The 16276-nt window shown below is 36.2% G+C and overlaps 1 protein-coding gene across 1 annotated transcript; it reads right to left on the bottom strand.

Moving 5' to 3' along the window:
- Nucleotides 1–316: 316 nt before the first annotated feature.
- LOC137389835 (uncharacterized) lies at nucleotides 317–15812 on the bottom strand. Its single transcript, XM_068075968.1, has 12 exons — nucleotides 15717–15812; nucleotides 15315–15366; nucleotides 13988–15057; nucleotides 13481–13603; nucleotides 13155–13172; nucleotides 11999–12119; nucleotides 8996–9096; nucleotides 4288–4549; nucleotides 3455–3542; nucleotides 2329–2373; nucleotides 1248–1369; nucleotides 317–945 (listed from the first exon to the last, which is right to left on the bottom strand). Exons 1-11 carry the CDS (start codon nucleotides 15810–15812, stop codon nucleotides 1249–1251), a joined length of 2097 nt encoding a protein of 698 aa, XP_067932069.1. The 3' UTR covers nucleotides 317–945; nucleotide 1248.
- Between the last annotated feature and the right edge of the window lie 464 nt (nucleotides 15813–16276).

Below are 16276 nucleotides of genomic sequence, written 5' to 3'. Positions count from 1 at the left end.
GCAATATTATCTGCTTAAACTCTAGTGACTTTAAGACCAGTGGAGATTATAAAGATATTATTGGTTTTATGGCTTGTTTTATTCTCTTTTATACTAGTACTTTTTAAATAGCTTGACACCACATTCTTGTTGGAGTTTTTTGTTTGCTTTTATGAGCTTTGCGCGGTGTGGGAGTCGAAATTGAAACTGCTCATTCCCAGTTATTTTGCAAGTTTTCACATTATGTAACCGCTATTATATTTAGAATAAAATGTTTGCACAGCAATGCCAATGGCATCATCAGAATAATGACTGGCTTACATCAAAGTACCTATAAGAGATTTCAAGCGATTATATTGAGTTATAAGAAATATTTATAACAATGCAAATGGAGGTAAGTATACTCTGTAAAGGATATAAGAATAATGGGAAATGCTACTATCAAGGCATACTCTCAAATTTCTGGAATATATGCTGCCAATAGACACAAAATACTGCTTAATAGTAACGTAACCTTTAATGGATGTTAAATCACAAACAGAATCGTGACAGCCATGAAGTTGGATATATTTTAGTGCTACGCTCTAAGCTTTATATAAATTAACCAATCAGCATAAAAATTAGAATAAATGGTCTTTTCCAACCTAAATATCCACATTAGAAAAAAGCATGGCAGAGCACCATTTTTAGCTTACACCAGACTCTAACAAATATAAGCATTTCAACATGCCAGCTGAGATAATGAGTGTTAGGCAGTGTCTATTAAAGGGCAGCATCTAAAAGATTATAGCATGTCATATTTTATGGAGAGGGTGTTGTCTGCACATTAGTTGCTTGTACACCATCACCAAATGAACACTGATTGGCTGGTCAAGAAGAGAGTCTGAAATTGCTCTTGGTACTGTAAGCCGATTCATGTATTTGATCTTCTCTGCATAGACAGGCAACTCTCATAAAATGCTTTTTCTAAAATACCATGAATTTCTTAGGCAGTGACATTATCACGCAAGGGCTTAGCTAAAAGACAAGGGTTTTGTTAGTTACAGGGGAAATAGAATGAAAAATTCATGTTATGAAACAGAAAAATCTTTAAACAATTGAACAAAAAATAATTCATTCTCACCCCAAACTAAATATGATCAGTGTGATTATTAAAATTCTGATACATTTTGACATTAGACAAACTCACTGACACACAATGCAGGTGAAAGAAACATACCTTACAGAGCATTTAGCAGCAATTTAGCAATAGTATAAACTTGCAGTACCTTAGTCATCCTTATTGCCAGGCAAAGAAGGTCCGCTGGTTTGACGGCGGGTCACCTTCAACGCCTCTTCTCGTTCTTTAGTGGTTCGTATATCCCTGGCTATTGGGCTTTCAGAAGTGTACCTGAACACCATTAAATCGTGTATGCTAACTATCACCCTCTACATAAGGCTGATAAACCTCAATACAAGTCACAGTGAATGCAAGCAGACCCAAAGAGCTATTATGTGTGATAAATCTAATGAAAATTGTCATTACAATTTACAAAAGAGGAAACAACTCCGAATATGTTTTAATACCCGTACATCTAAAAGACTGACTCACAAAGAGCAATACATGCAGCAATAATGCTCATCGATGCTATAACATCTTCGGTTTAATATAGCGGGAATCAAGCCAAGTAACATTCATAATGCCACTCTAAAGTTCTTCAAATATTAGGAAATAGTTCAAGATATTACTCTATATTATAGCAATGTTACTACATGTTGTGCCACTCTGTTTCAACCAGTCATAGTAGTTGAACATAAATTCACTAAACACAAAATGTTACAAAGCATAAGATCAAATATTGCACTCAAACTATTTCAACTTCATCCTATGATAATATTCACCTACTGCTACTTATTTACCATGTTTGTCACTAAGGCAACATCAATAGAACAGAAATTAATCATTATTAATTTATTATTATATTATATATGTTATATATTATATAAAAAATTGCTATTAATTATTATAAAGGAATCACTTAATTGTTTTTAATGAGTTTTTAATTTAAAAATACCGCAACTACCGATGTAGTATGAAAAACTTGACGCAAAGTGTGGTCATTAGTCGGTTATGCAGACACCTTTAAACAACCAAGTAAGTCACTGACAATCAGTAATATTAAGAAAGAGCTGAAATTTGTAATTTGATATTTTGAATACATCAAAAAAGTAAACTTTTATTTGTCTATTCTGTTTTATTTATGTGATAAGATTCGATTGTGTACACAGAGGAGACGAGGAGTTGTCATAGTATCGAAGGACAACAACCAGCTGAAGTAAAAGGTAACAAAAGAAAGAAAAAATACATACCAGGGAGAAGTTACTTTCGAGTCACTTATCTCTACACTTGGTGATCTGCAATCAAGATGTATTTATTATTCACAAAAACCCAGAATGTTACAATATGTTAAATTGAAACCAAGTAATAAAAATTTAAGATGATAATTTATATATCAAAGCAACTCTTTCAGTTATACAATATTTCAGCTAAGTAACTTTTGATTGTACAAACATTCAAACCTATAATAGCAGGTGGTATCTACACAACATTCAAACCTATAATAGCAGGTGGTATCTACACAACATTCAAACCTATAATAGCAGGTGGTATCTACACAACATTCAAACCTATAATAGCAGGTGGTATCTACACAACATTCAAACCTATAATAGCAGGTGGTATCTACACAACATTGTAGAAACTTTTATATTACGAGGATGTAAGATGTTGTTCATGGTGCCCTACGAGCGCAGCTCATGAATGTTTGGCCCCTCATTAGGAGTTTACTGTGGTGAATGCATACCATAGCACATACTTATCTATCTAAAGAAGGGGAAATGAGTCACACCACTATGCTTTATAGATGTAATATTTTACAGACAATGCACTGATGTTGGCAGCGTGTGGCTCTATTGCTGCCAAACCTGAATAAAAGAGAAGAGTAGAAAGCTGCTGCCACTTGAGACCCATGTACACTGAGCACCATATACTCTAACACCTATGTACACTGAGCTCCATATATTCTAACACCCATGTACACGGAGCTCCATATATTCTAACACCCATGTACACGGAGCTCCATATACTCTAAGACCTATGTACACTGAGCACCATATACTATAACACCCATGTACACGGAGCTCCATATACTTTAACACCCATGTACACTGAGCTCCATATACTATAACACCCATGTACACTGAGCACCATATACTATAACACCCATGTACACTGAGCTCCATATACTCTAACACCCATGTACATGGAGCTCCATATACTCTAACACCTTGTACAACAATTTTCATGTAGAAAGGTCCTTGCACAGCAGATCTCATGTACATCAGGTCTCATATACAAAAGGCCCTTGTACAGCAGTCTTGCTATAGAGTTCACAGATAAATGGCCAAGAATAACCAATTACTCCAATCATATTACCTTGTTCGATTGCTTAGCTGGTATATCATAGAGCCCTTGGACTTTTGAGTGGTTAACTTGGGTGTAGCTACAGGCTTGGGTGAGCTACCTACAAGTATTTTCAACCTCTCAAATTAATATTTACTGAAATTGTTAGCAAATTTTGTTGATTTTTTACCACAGTATTAGCATGGAAATACCACGAGTGCCCTAAGTGACCTCATTTAAAAGAAGTGAAAGGTCATTTCTGATGCAAAACGTTTCTTAAAATTGAACAATTTTACAATTATTAAATGAACTCCAAGACTGTGGATCTATCTGATACCCATTAAATAGTGGTTAGAGTTGTGCTCTATTGACAAACAAAATCTGTGCATGGAAATGGCTTCATTGCGCTTCAGAGTTTTATAAACTTATTTGAACATTTCTGAGCCCGGCAGCGAAAGAGTCCTGACAACTAAAACACTGAACTTCGGCTGAGAGCCAAAATGATTCTTTTTCTCTTGGATGCTCATAACCAGGTCTTCAACCAGCTCATACTGCATGTATTTAACAGCACAATGGCTCATAGCAAATTTTGCAATGGGCACAACTTCAGCTGCTCAACCACAATCGCTGCAGGCAGCCATCTGACAGAACGTAAAATATCAACATTCTTGTAACTAAGCTTGCAAGTGCAAGTTTCAGTGGACAAGCCCGCTTCTTAACACAGATGCCTACAAGCTGCCTTGCTTATCAATGTCAATTGGTTGTCAAAGTTCCGATCAAAATTTTCAGTTACTCCAATAATGGAAATAGAGGAATTATTGTATAATTTGTGTAACTATGGAAACATATAAGCTAGCATGACATACTGAGTGCGTAACTCTGAGCTGGACTTTGCGCTGGGCTTGATGCAATGGGGCTGGGAGCAGGAAGCGCATCAACCTGAAGACTTTCTCTATTTCTGGTCTCAGGCTGTAGCTCTTCAAAGGGAGTTGAGAGTTTAGCTTGAGTAAGCATCTGCCTTTCGAGATTCAGCTCTTTCTCTCGTTCTCTTTGTAGCCTTATTTCCTGTTCCACTATGCTTTCTTTCCTTGTGAACTTAGGGTGCGCTTGCACATCATGCCCTTTAGACTGAAATATAAAGGCAAACTGTAGCTGTATACCAAACCAATAACAGTGTCAGTACTATGATACATCTAAGAGCAAGAATAAAAACTGTAATGTATATCTGTTATGACCTCTCTGCCATATCTAGTTGTCACTGTTCTGTCACTGCCACTGTTGGGAGCTGGACAGTTAACTCTCAGCATGTTAACCCTCACCCTTCCACTACTGTCAGCCTACTACCATAATGTATGGTAACCGTTAGAGGCAGCCTCCTTAGCTAATATCTTTTATCGCATAACCAAGCATAACTATATCCGAGACACTATCCGCACAATGTTGAGATAATTTGAATATTTCATGGCTTGATGAAACCAACATAAAAATATTACTTACAAAGGTGCTATTTACTAAATTCATGCAATCTAGGTGCAAATGCACAAATTACTGACAAATTCTGATTGATATATTGATTTGAAGGACATTCTAAAATTTTAACGCTTCTAAGACAAACTTTAGTAAGTTACTAAAACAAGGCTTTCAATAGCTGTCACCATTTCCTAACCACCACCCATCACTATGGGTAATGCGGAGACCTCATTGCAAGCGTTGATGTTTTACTACCCGTCTTACCCGTCCACCCTTTTACGACCAACAATTTTTCAATACACGCTCCTTCTATTCAGATTATAATCTCCCTTTTCTATATTAATAAATCATACATGTTTCAGCTAATTTTATCCAAACTTTCCTCAAGTATGCTTTGTGTTTTTTATCAGTTTGTTAAAATTATGATTTCAAAACTTTATCCAGTTTGTGAGAACCAGTCTCTTAAACACTCACCTGAAAGCTATCTAGTTGAATAGGAAAAAAAATTCCGGGTATCGCAGAGCTTACGTATAATAATCAAACGTATTACTAGCCAATTCGCTTTTTGTGTGCATCCATCAAAACTTCTCAATTTCTGTTTAATATATTTTAGACTTGATACATTGTGCGATGTAATATTGAGATCAAATTAAACTTTTTTTTATTTACTTAGTTTTTAGAGTATTAAGTTTTTTAGTTGCTCATATTTAAGGCACAAATACTCTTTGATTGTTCAACAACAGTTTGTGAAGAGAGTCATACGCTCTAATTTAAGAATGAGCGTAATAAAGTGATAAGTTGAGAGAATAACAACAAGGTAAAAAAGATCAAAGAATAAGTACCCTGATGTGCAGAAAAACACCGGTTGTCTTTTGATAAGTTGTCTCCAAAGCTAATAGATTCATTTTCTGTCCTAGAAACTCTCCAAATTACAAAGCAACTTATGCCTTCACAATAGTTACATTTGCTAAACCTAATCTATGCTAACAGACCTGCCAAAAAACTCAAAGCTCATTAATAGCAGACCTGTCCATGCCTAACCTGCCAATCTAATGCTAGATTCACTTTCTGTCCTAGTTACTGTTTAAGAAGGGAGGGACCTTGCGCTTGTATAGCGAGGCTAAGCTTTGCTATCTTTGCTAGCACACCTGCCAAAAAACTAAAAGCTAGTTAATAGATCATCTGTCCAAGAGTAATCAATCCATCATAGTGTTTTGTTCTATGGGTAAATTTACTCTTTCAGAAGGAATAATACAGTTTGAAAAAGCGCAACATTTAGTAATGGTTAAAGTCCCACAAACTTTAAAACTAATCTGGTAATTTTGCTGAATTTTATCTTAGCAAAAAACCCTCTTGGAAAAATTTCATACAGAAGGTCTAATCATTTAAAGAAAACAATTATCTCGTTTCCTGGCAGAGCCATGGAATACATGACTCATAAATGCAGAGATGACTCAGTCTGTTTCCTTTGCTATCATCCTTGTCAGAATATTTTTCAGTGCTGTATATTGTCAAGTTACTACTGGCAGGCACAAGGTTTCACATGGGTGTTTCTTTAAGGTAATGAACATACCGCAGTCTGTAACCTACAAATGTTTTAGTCAGCCATGAGCTCTGCTTTGCGTTAGCAACGAGCAGGCAGGTAGCTTTCCGCGCTTGTTCAAACAAGCTGGAAAGTCTCAACGGTGAGGCTCTAGATCTGAGACACGCCAACAGCCAGAGATTTTTGGTCTATTCAATAGTTTTCCTCCTTGATACAATTCAAGTAGAAAAAGTGATTCTGGAGCAACGGGCCAACATCAGGTCAGCATCAGGTGTAGTTATACAACCCAGTAGCAAGGAGAAGTTTTAATGTCTGTCCAATAAAAAAGGTTCACTGATATGATAACTCCAGTGCCTAGTCAAAATCTTAATTTTCTGAGCAACCACTTTATTTCTGTTTCATAAATTCTCTATAACATTGACTACTACATTGGCAGAGTTGAGAAAGTTTGTGTCTAATAAAAACTAGCAGATCCAAATCATTGTCACAAAAGACATCCATATCATGTATTACCTTCTATCTAAAATGTGAGCTTTAAAGATTAGAAAAGAGAGCAAAATTGTGATACCATCTTAGCCATATATTATAAGTGTATAATATGTGGCTAGGATAACATTATTATACTATAATATTGTAGTTATTAGGATTATATTATTATACATTTATAGCCCATATATAGATATATATATACATGGATGCTTAGTGGCACATATTCTTTATAGTAAATACAAAAAATACTTTGTTTCAATCCAATAATTTGTAAAAGATATTTGCTCACTCAATTATCATGAATAGCTGCAGCAGCTTTTTAGAATTACCCAAGAGAAGGCAACCTCTATTTATCATTTTACTGGCCTACACTAGTCTAATGCAAAAAATGCTAGTTGACATAAAGAGTATAACTTCAAAAGAAATAAGACTAAGTATTATATAAGAAAAGAAGGCGAATAAAACAACTTAGAAATTAGTCTGTTCAATTAAGTGTTAAGCTAAATACTTGCTATCAAATATTTTAGAGAAATTTTAAAATTAACTGCTCGGCTTTTAAGCACCAATTTAAATAGCCATTATTTTTAAAATTTTATTGTAATGAAGAATATTAAGGGCAAAATAACAAAAATTAAATTAATGATTAAAAATCTTGAGGGCTTGAAATGACAGACAAATATACTTTTCAGTCGGCAGTACAGCCTGAAAAGCATTTTTAAAAGAGTTTTTCACTGATGCAATGAAATTATGCTCTATCATAACCGATGTTTGACTAAACATTTTATCTCTGCCTGTTGATTACATACTGTAAGTACACACCTTTAATGACCTGTAGAGGCAGTTCTAAAAAGCCGCCAGAAGAAACGCCCACGATTACATCTGATATTGATATGCATAAAACTCTCTCAGAAATATCAACCCAGTTTTTGTAAAATCACAAAAAAGGTTTTTATTCGACTTTGGTGAGTGTGTCATTTTAAATACACATACATGAGCTCTGAGCAGGATTAAGGAGTCAAAGCACCTATTTGACGGCTAAATAACAGAAATTTCTCTAAATAGTTTTGCAATGGCTGAGCCTTAGTAACCTTATCTATGTTTACACAATACGCAAAGGGAGTGCTTGAGAGATTAGATAGGCTATCGAATTCGTGCAGTTTATACTTGATCACTTCATATCTCCGTGTCGTGTCACGGGTCTAGCGCTGTCTTAGCTGCCTTATTTAAGTGCCTGTCACTGATTTTTGGCGGCTGCATCTGCGCCAAAGCGTGTTTACTCTTACTTTTATAACTGCTTCAAGATGGCAAAAGAATTGCTCTGTAAGACATGTTTTGGGAGGCAAGACATCTGCTCATTTTGCAGAGAGTTAATCGTTTAGTTTTTCACCCATGCTAAAAGCCTTTATAGCACAACAGAAAAATCAAAATGAACTCTAAATGAAAATGGGAAATCAACAAAGTTCACTTGAAAAAATTGTGTTGGAGTACGTGAGAGATATGTAGGAAATGAATTTGTTCCATTTGAATGAAGTGATACAAAAATATGCATGAGTGGAGTTCTGCAAGGAAATTTCTAGCAAAACCATTCTGCAGTGGTAGGTATGTGAACAACGTTCTACTGATTTCAGCTGTAATTAGGCTGATAGAATCTTACAAAGCATATCATATTTACTAGCTGGGGTATAAGATTCCTTTAGAGCTCGGTAAGGCTTTGTTCACACCCTTCTGCCTTTGAATAGCTTCAGTCAAGCAAGAAAAGCTGTGAGAGAATTTGAGATCATCGAGAGAAACAAATGGAATTCTATATATAAAGTAACCTGTGACTACTTTAAAGTGATTATAGATAAGAATAGAATTTTCTAGAAACTAGGAATCTTACACAAAATAAACAACTGTCCAGCCTATATAGAAGTATTCATGGCAACGAGAAAGAGTCTTTATAGGTCAGATAAATACAGTTCAAGGCCATATGAACGTATTTTTACTATTAAGAAGTAACCAAACACCTAGGTTGGACATCGTGAGTAGATACAGCAAATGACAGTAGTGGTGGCAGCAGTATGACAGCTTACCTGCTGAACCCAAGGACCAGTCTTGGAACCATTGAGCTTGGAGATAGTTCTGACTTGTGATGGAAAAGGTGCTGTCTCTAGTGAATCTTCACTGGACATTTCTAACATGCAAATATAGAATCATAGACTTTGAACTAATCAATTAATTGTTTAGCTAGAAACAAGTGACAGTTTAAAGATGTCAATGGCAAAGCAAATTCACAGTGTAGAACATGAAGGGCCCTTATCAGTTGCACTACACTATCACAAATATTCTGTCAAAATATTGAAATATTGTGGGTTTTTTGCTCTGCGCAAGGTATGATGTCACCCTTTGATCAAAGACTGGCTAGAAATGTATGATTGCATCATGCTTTGTTCATCTGAAACCGCAAACTTACAATGTAAGTGAAAGTTTAAAGGATGCACTTTAGCTGAATTGTAGCACCAAATAGCAGCTATTCTCCTGCTGATATTGCTGGTGTCGATGAATTGATCAATTGACTAGGTATAACTAGTATTCACTTTGTTGAAAATCAATCACCGAGCTCATGGTATATTAATTAGCTCACAAGAATAAAAATCAATAGACATCAAGGTAACCTGACCCAATGAACTGCTAAAGTAAAATTTAGCCGATAATAGAAATAACGCAGCACTAGCATACTGTATTACAATAGAATTATTGAATATGGCTGTTTGATTAGTACAGCTGCAACTAGTTGAAGAACCCATCATGGCCTTTTATTGCTGCAACATGGCACAAAGGCTAATTCTTTCTAGGAGCAAAACTTGAGAAAGTCTCTTTAGCAAATCTGTTATTGACTGAACTCAAGTGCCTATTATAGCATGGACAAGTCTTTTTTTCGTCTGAGCAGCGAGTTTCCTCCTGGTCACTGTTTTACAATGTGAGAAAATAAAATTTTTTGAAAGACAGCAAGTGATTACAATGTATGATCATCTCATTTGACCCTTTTAAACAGTGTAAGAAGAGTAAGAGTATCTAGACATCGATATAGTGCAGAGTAAGTTTCCATGAACACAAATAGTACAGTACAGGAATATGTACAATGGAATACAGATGCTCAGCAACAGATACCATATTTTCCAAATAAAAGTGCTTCGAAGTTTCAAGGCTGCCTACTAACCACCCTTTGATTGTACAACTTGATTAGTAGAAGTTAGGGATGATAGAAAGGCAACAAAGTAATACCGTGACGGAGGACTCTGGAACCAGCAGAAGAGGCAAACGGCAAAACTTCTATAGTGACTCTCGGAGGTAAGCTCTCGGAAACGCAAAGACTTTGCAGCCTCTCAAAGTTCAACTCAATACCGGATGAGGTATGTATGACTGCTTCGGCAGCCCACTCGGGTTCAGTTGTGTACGTATACTCCGCAGTTCCATTTGTGGTGTCGCTTGACAAGTCGGACCAAGTGTCCAAAGATGCTCGGCGATATGTCGACATCTTTGACAAGGTGCTATGCTAAAAACCCGTTGACAATATTTGTCTGCCGATGACTACAAAAATACAGCTGATCTTTCTAAAGCATGCTCCTCTCACGGAGCCAGCAGTTGTTTCCTGATGCCTCCGAATCTTTACACATGTGTAGCTGATGCAGTCAATACGAACGCGAGATATTTTACTAGAGCTTCAAACAAGACTGACTGAGAGGTTATGCGTCGTACGGACTACTTTAGCTGATTATTGATCTAGCTGTTGACATAGCTTACACAGGTAGACAATACAAACACACGCATGACTGTAATATTAATATTATAAGATAGCAAACAGTGTGTTACATTACTGCAGGCTCAACAGTGCCAAGTGAAAGTGCTCATTGACGTTGTTTATTTAAAATAACTGAACAATTCAAATGATTTATTGACTAGCAAAGCATTACAGCCGTTTTATATTTGATCACCAGCCTCTATTGAAACCAATTGATGTCAAAATTATCTATTGAAATAAAATCCTAACTTGCTGCCATGCGCAGTGTCACGCCAGACTGAGTGCGGCATCAAATACTGGCTAACACAACACTCAAAAACATTATTCGTTTTGTGTTAGCCATTATATTACATTAGCTATGACTGATGTTAGCCATTATATTACATTAGCTATGACTGATTAACAATTGTCTAGAAGGACTCTCAACTAGGTCTGCTTCATCTCCTCCAGTCTTTAATCCAGCATTAACTAGCTAAAGTGTTTAACTATGGTGTGTTTTAACAGCCAATTTATACCATTACACAAGTGGGGCACAGATAAGATGGAGGCCAGCTTGGAATGCCTAAATAATTATGGCATTTCAAGTTGGCAATGGCGCACTAGCCTCCGAGCACCACATCTCTTCATAAAGGCTGTTACAAGCTAACGCAGTTAACGGCGAAGCTTGTTAACTGTGCTAGAATATATTTAACTCAATCTTGCATCTTAAAATGTAACAAGAATGCAGCATAAAATCATTCCTGTAGTAAAAGCTGCAGGCACTCATCTGTCCATCTGTGCGAAGCTTCCGTTGAAGGTTTAAAAAAGATTGCATCGTATAGGATTTGATCTCTTGCCTGCACCATGTTTGACCAGTACTCTAACAACTGGGCGAATCGTCCACAAGCTGGTACTCAGGAATACTTGTATATATAGTTATTAAACCTGATAATCTCTCACAGCAAACTAGACTACCAGCTACTAGTCGCCAAATATGCACAAATATTTAGGTTAAGTCATCTACCAAATAAACAAAACTGTAGTCAAACCTTGAGGTGTTATGACAAGGTGTCTTAAAGTAACTGTTGGTCAACTCAAAAAAGATCAACAAGTTGAGCAAAAAAATATAAACTCATTCACAAAATATATCAGAATTAATTGACCTCAAAATGATCTTGAATAGAATTCAGAGATTCGATCACACCAATCTAATGATCCAACTAATGATACACTAGCTATAATTATTAAACCACCGAATGATAAGACAGTTATATGTGAATAACTATATACAAAAAACAACGACATATAAACATACCTTGAAGCTTTTCAAATAATCTTTCAGGTGTGAATTTTCTGGTAGCGCTGACAACAGTTGCTGTTGTGTCAGGAGAAAGGGGTGGAGCCGGGTACCATCTCTGCATATTTCGTCGCTTTACCTGCGGTAAAAGCCAACACCGAAATATGGTTATTCAATTTGTATTTTATTTGTTAAAAATTGTTAGAAAACTTCACAAGGGCATCTCTTCTGCCAGGTTTTGTATCGCAGGGTGGCTAATACAAATGATAGATTTTAAGTTTAGAATAGAAAGCTGACGGGTGCAACGCAGTACCATTGCTGTTCACTCTACCTTAAGCCATCAAGGTCTATCCACAGCTACTTTGAGGCTCTCTTACGTATAATGTGCACACGTGCATGCTCTACTTGGTTCATATTAAGAACATCAGTTTAATTCTTAAAGTTTAAATAAAGTGTGTTTGAAAGCATAGGTTACGACGAGTTATGATTGATTTTACTAACGTTTTATCATCTGCAGATCATCTTTTATCATCTGCAGATATGTTTCAATTGGAAACTACTTACATATCAAAAAATACGAAGAAGCTAACATTTTCATGCATTATTGCTAAAATGCTTGAATATGCATCTACCAAGAGAACTCTTTTTATTGCATGGTTTTTATTAGTAAAAAGAACAGCAGTTTTAAAAGACTGAGACCTGTAACCATTATTATATAAGGTACAGTCTTTACTGACAACTAACTTGTAGTGTTATTACAGAGAACACAACTCCTTCAGCCCGTTGATACTTTTTACTCAATGTTGAATATGTGTTGTTATGAGATACTCATAGTTTTGTTACCTCTCTTATACAATAAAAGGGTTTGGATAGTTTCACAGAATCTTTCATATTTTAGGCGTTTTAAAGTTTATGATAAGTGCTATGTAAAATTATCAAAGTGTATATAAGAATTAGAAAAGTATCAGCTTAAAACTTTCATTACAATCATGAAATAGTCCTCTTTTGTAAGTTTGTTAAAGAGAGCAAAGCACTTAGCAGAGCAAAGCTGACAATTCTCCAGTTGGCAAATTATAACATGCGCTGCATAGCCCAGATATATATTTTACAGAAGAATAAACAGGAGTGGACAAGGCAAATGATGTAAGCTAAAATTATATTGTAGGCTTGTTACCAAATCCATGAAGCACAGCTACAACAATAATTATATAGATATACAACAGTGAACCCAAAGCCTATTTGGTTGGCTGCCAAGTTACAAATGATATGGAAAAAATGCTATATGTTATCTGACTACAAGGGGTAGTTTCATACCAGAAATTTAAACTCAAAGCTCCTGTGATGGTAAGTCACTAAACTGAACAGTGTATGCATACCAATTCCTGCTTGTTTTTTTCAAGAAGAAGTCTACCACTGCTATAGCTTTAGATTCAAAATTTTTGATATGGATGAAAAAATCTTAATGGTCTCTGTAAAACAGCCCATACTCATGATACGCACCTTCATTGGCTTTAGAGCATTGATGACTCGTAGCTTTTCAATAATTCGAGTATTTCTGACCTTCCTCCAGGAAGAGTTGGAACCCACACTCTCTGAATCACTCTCAGTGGCAGACAAGTACTGCTGTAGTGAAGATACAGAGATTGGATGAAGGGAGTGTTAATAACTATGGCCAGGGGCTACTGATGAGACAAATAGTATTGGATTAATCTTTATTAGCCTCTAGTTGTAATATTCGTATGTTAGGCATCTATTTTATGTACTTTAAATGTTATAATATATAACTAAGCAGATAGAATATGTATGTAGGAAGAGAGTTATAAATTGTACCGCTAAAGAGTGGTCTACAATTTATAATTCACTCTGTTGAAATAAATAGAGGTGTTCCATGATAAAATATATCATTTAGCTTTGGTCTGATTAATTTTGTTCCAACTAAAAAAGATTTTGAATTGAAGTTAACATTGTAAACATGAAATATTTCTAGAAGTAACTGCCAAAACTCACTTCAGTTTGAACATGCGCTTGACTAGTTTCTCCGTTGACTAAAGTTGCTGAACTCCCTGTATCTGACCCAATTTCAGACTTTGCTGACCGAATGTCTAGTGAACTCCAGTTCCACTTGGGTAAAGCGGATGACTGCTTCAGATTAGCTGGAACAGCTTCATACATTTTTTCTGCACTTTGTTTCAATTGTACACGAGGAACGAACTTCACTGAGCCGACTACTGTATGTAGGGGAGGTCTGTATGGTGCTGGTCCAAGTCTGCATTGAGGTACAGTTAAATCCTGAGAAGCTTCAGCAAAAGTTGGTGCTTTGCTGTCGAAGCAAATATAAGAGCCCTCAGTGCTGCTGCTACTAGCAAGACTGCTATGAGAAGCTAAACCGTACGTGTCCTCAGGTTTTGCAAAGAAATGTTTTCTGTCATCAGATGGGTAGATCGTGTCGTGAATGTTGTTGGTGTCTAGTAATGGTAAAGCTGATTTTCCTTCCTCCCCTGACCAAGGGCTATGACAAGTGCTTAAACGAGTTTCTTCAGAGGTGCCAACACCATCTTCCAGCCAGATGAGATCAATATCATTCGTTGTATTATTCTGGTTAACCAATAAAGATTCTGTTTCAGCTGTTCCCTGACTGTCATGAACTAGCTTATCAACTTTTCTTTGTAAAGTGGAGGGTCTTGATGGTTGCATACCAGATGTCTCGATCACAAGATCTGCAGCACTAGTCAAATTTTCTGCCATGACACCATAGGTTGAAGAGTAGCCGTTACCTTCCACACTATTATCATTAGCCATACAGTTGTCAGCATTATAGACTTCATACCGCATAGCAGTCAGTGCAGGAACAGTTGTATCAGCATCTGCATTCTCCAATGGCATTGGTCTGATCAGAAGGTCATACTTTTCCATGATATCATTGATCTCCACCAGTTCATTGATTTCAATGAACTCTTCAAAGCTCATCAAATTTTCTGGAGCCTCATCAGCGTAAGTGATTGAAGAAAAGTCTTCAGCAATGGATACCAGAGAAGGCAGAGTAGATTGTTTACCATCCTCTAAGAGATCTCCTAAACCTGCGCAAGAAAATAATTCAGCTTAGTTCTATGGATGCTGTTATTGAGTGACATAGTTTTTAACCAACTATTGGATAGTCAGGCCTATACTATGGCCTAAAGCGTAGAAGCTATTAGCTGGCATAAGGCTGGTAGCTCTATACATAGTAGTCACTCTTTGGGTTACATATACTGCTACAAGACATGTATCCTGGTAACTAAAACTCATTAAAAATGAGAATATCTCTTAAAAGCGATTTTTTATAATACCAACTTACTCGATTGACCCTCACTAGGTGGGTACTCAATTATGGGCTCTGTATTTGGTATCTGAAAAAAAGAATCAGACAATGTACAGTTTTGAGTAAGAAAAGCTAAAAATTTAAATGAACTTTCTACTGAGCACATGTTTCTATCAAACAATATAAAACAGGCCTTCAAACTTAGCTACAAAGTATTTATTCATTTCTATCCGAGGGAACTAGCATTTACTGGCCAATCCAGGAAATGTTCATAATCAAGCTTTAAACATGCAGACGTTCTGGATGTTTGGTAAATTTGATATAAACAGTGCGACAATACATTTACATGATGAAGACTGGCATAACATCAAGTTCCTTAAGTGGAATACGACCTTCCAGATAGGCTAAAGACAACAAAACAAAAGACACACAATTTACCTCTTGCCAGGGATGCTGGCAGGTTATTGGCTGACCATCAGTGTCTGCCAGATCTATAGAGAAACCTTTCTGGCTGGTATGGCTCTGTTTACTCATCGCTGACTCTACAATTTAAAAATACACATCATCACCATAAGCCGATAGAACTTGTCAACTTAATAACTGATGTTTCGTAACTTTGTCAAGGTTCGAGTTATCACATACATGTAAGTTACCATAGACATCGAAAGTGTGCGCTAGTTATATTGTCTAGCTAGCGGCTGAATAACAGATACCGGTATATGTGATCAAGGTTCTACTCATCACATAGACTACCATAGACATCAGAAATGTGCATTAGTTAAATTGTCTAGCTAGCGGCTGAATAACATATACCGGTATATGTGTATGTGAAGTTTTGAAACAGAATGTATTATCTCAAGCTTAATACCAGCTAAAGCTGTATGACCCTGTTATCATACTTAATCCTTATGCTTAGGTATACCAGAGATTTGCGCAGAGAGATTCTTTATAAATACAGTTTTTATATTTCATCTCAAATTGGCATCACAATCTTTTCC

This window comes from Watersipora subatra, chromosome 1 (assembly GCF_963576615.1).
Source record: "Watersipora subatra chromosome 1, tzWatSuba1.1, whole genome shotgun sequence".
In the NCBI taxonomy this organism is placed as follows: Eukaryota; Metazoa; Bryozoa; class Gymnolaemata; order Cheilostomatida; family Watersiporidae; genus Watersipora; species Watersipora subatra.
The sequence above is the reverse complement of the archived record's forward strand: the minus strand, read 5'-3'. Positions and strand labels throughout refer to the sequence as shown.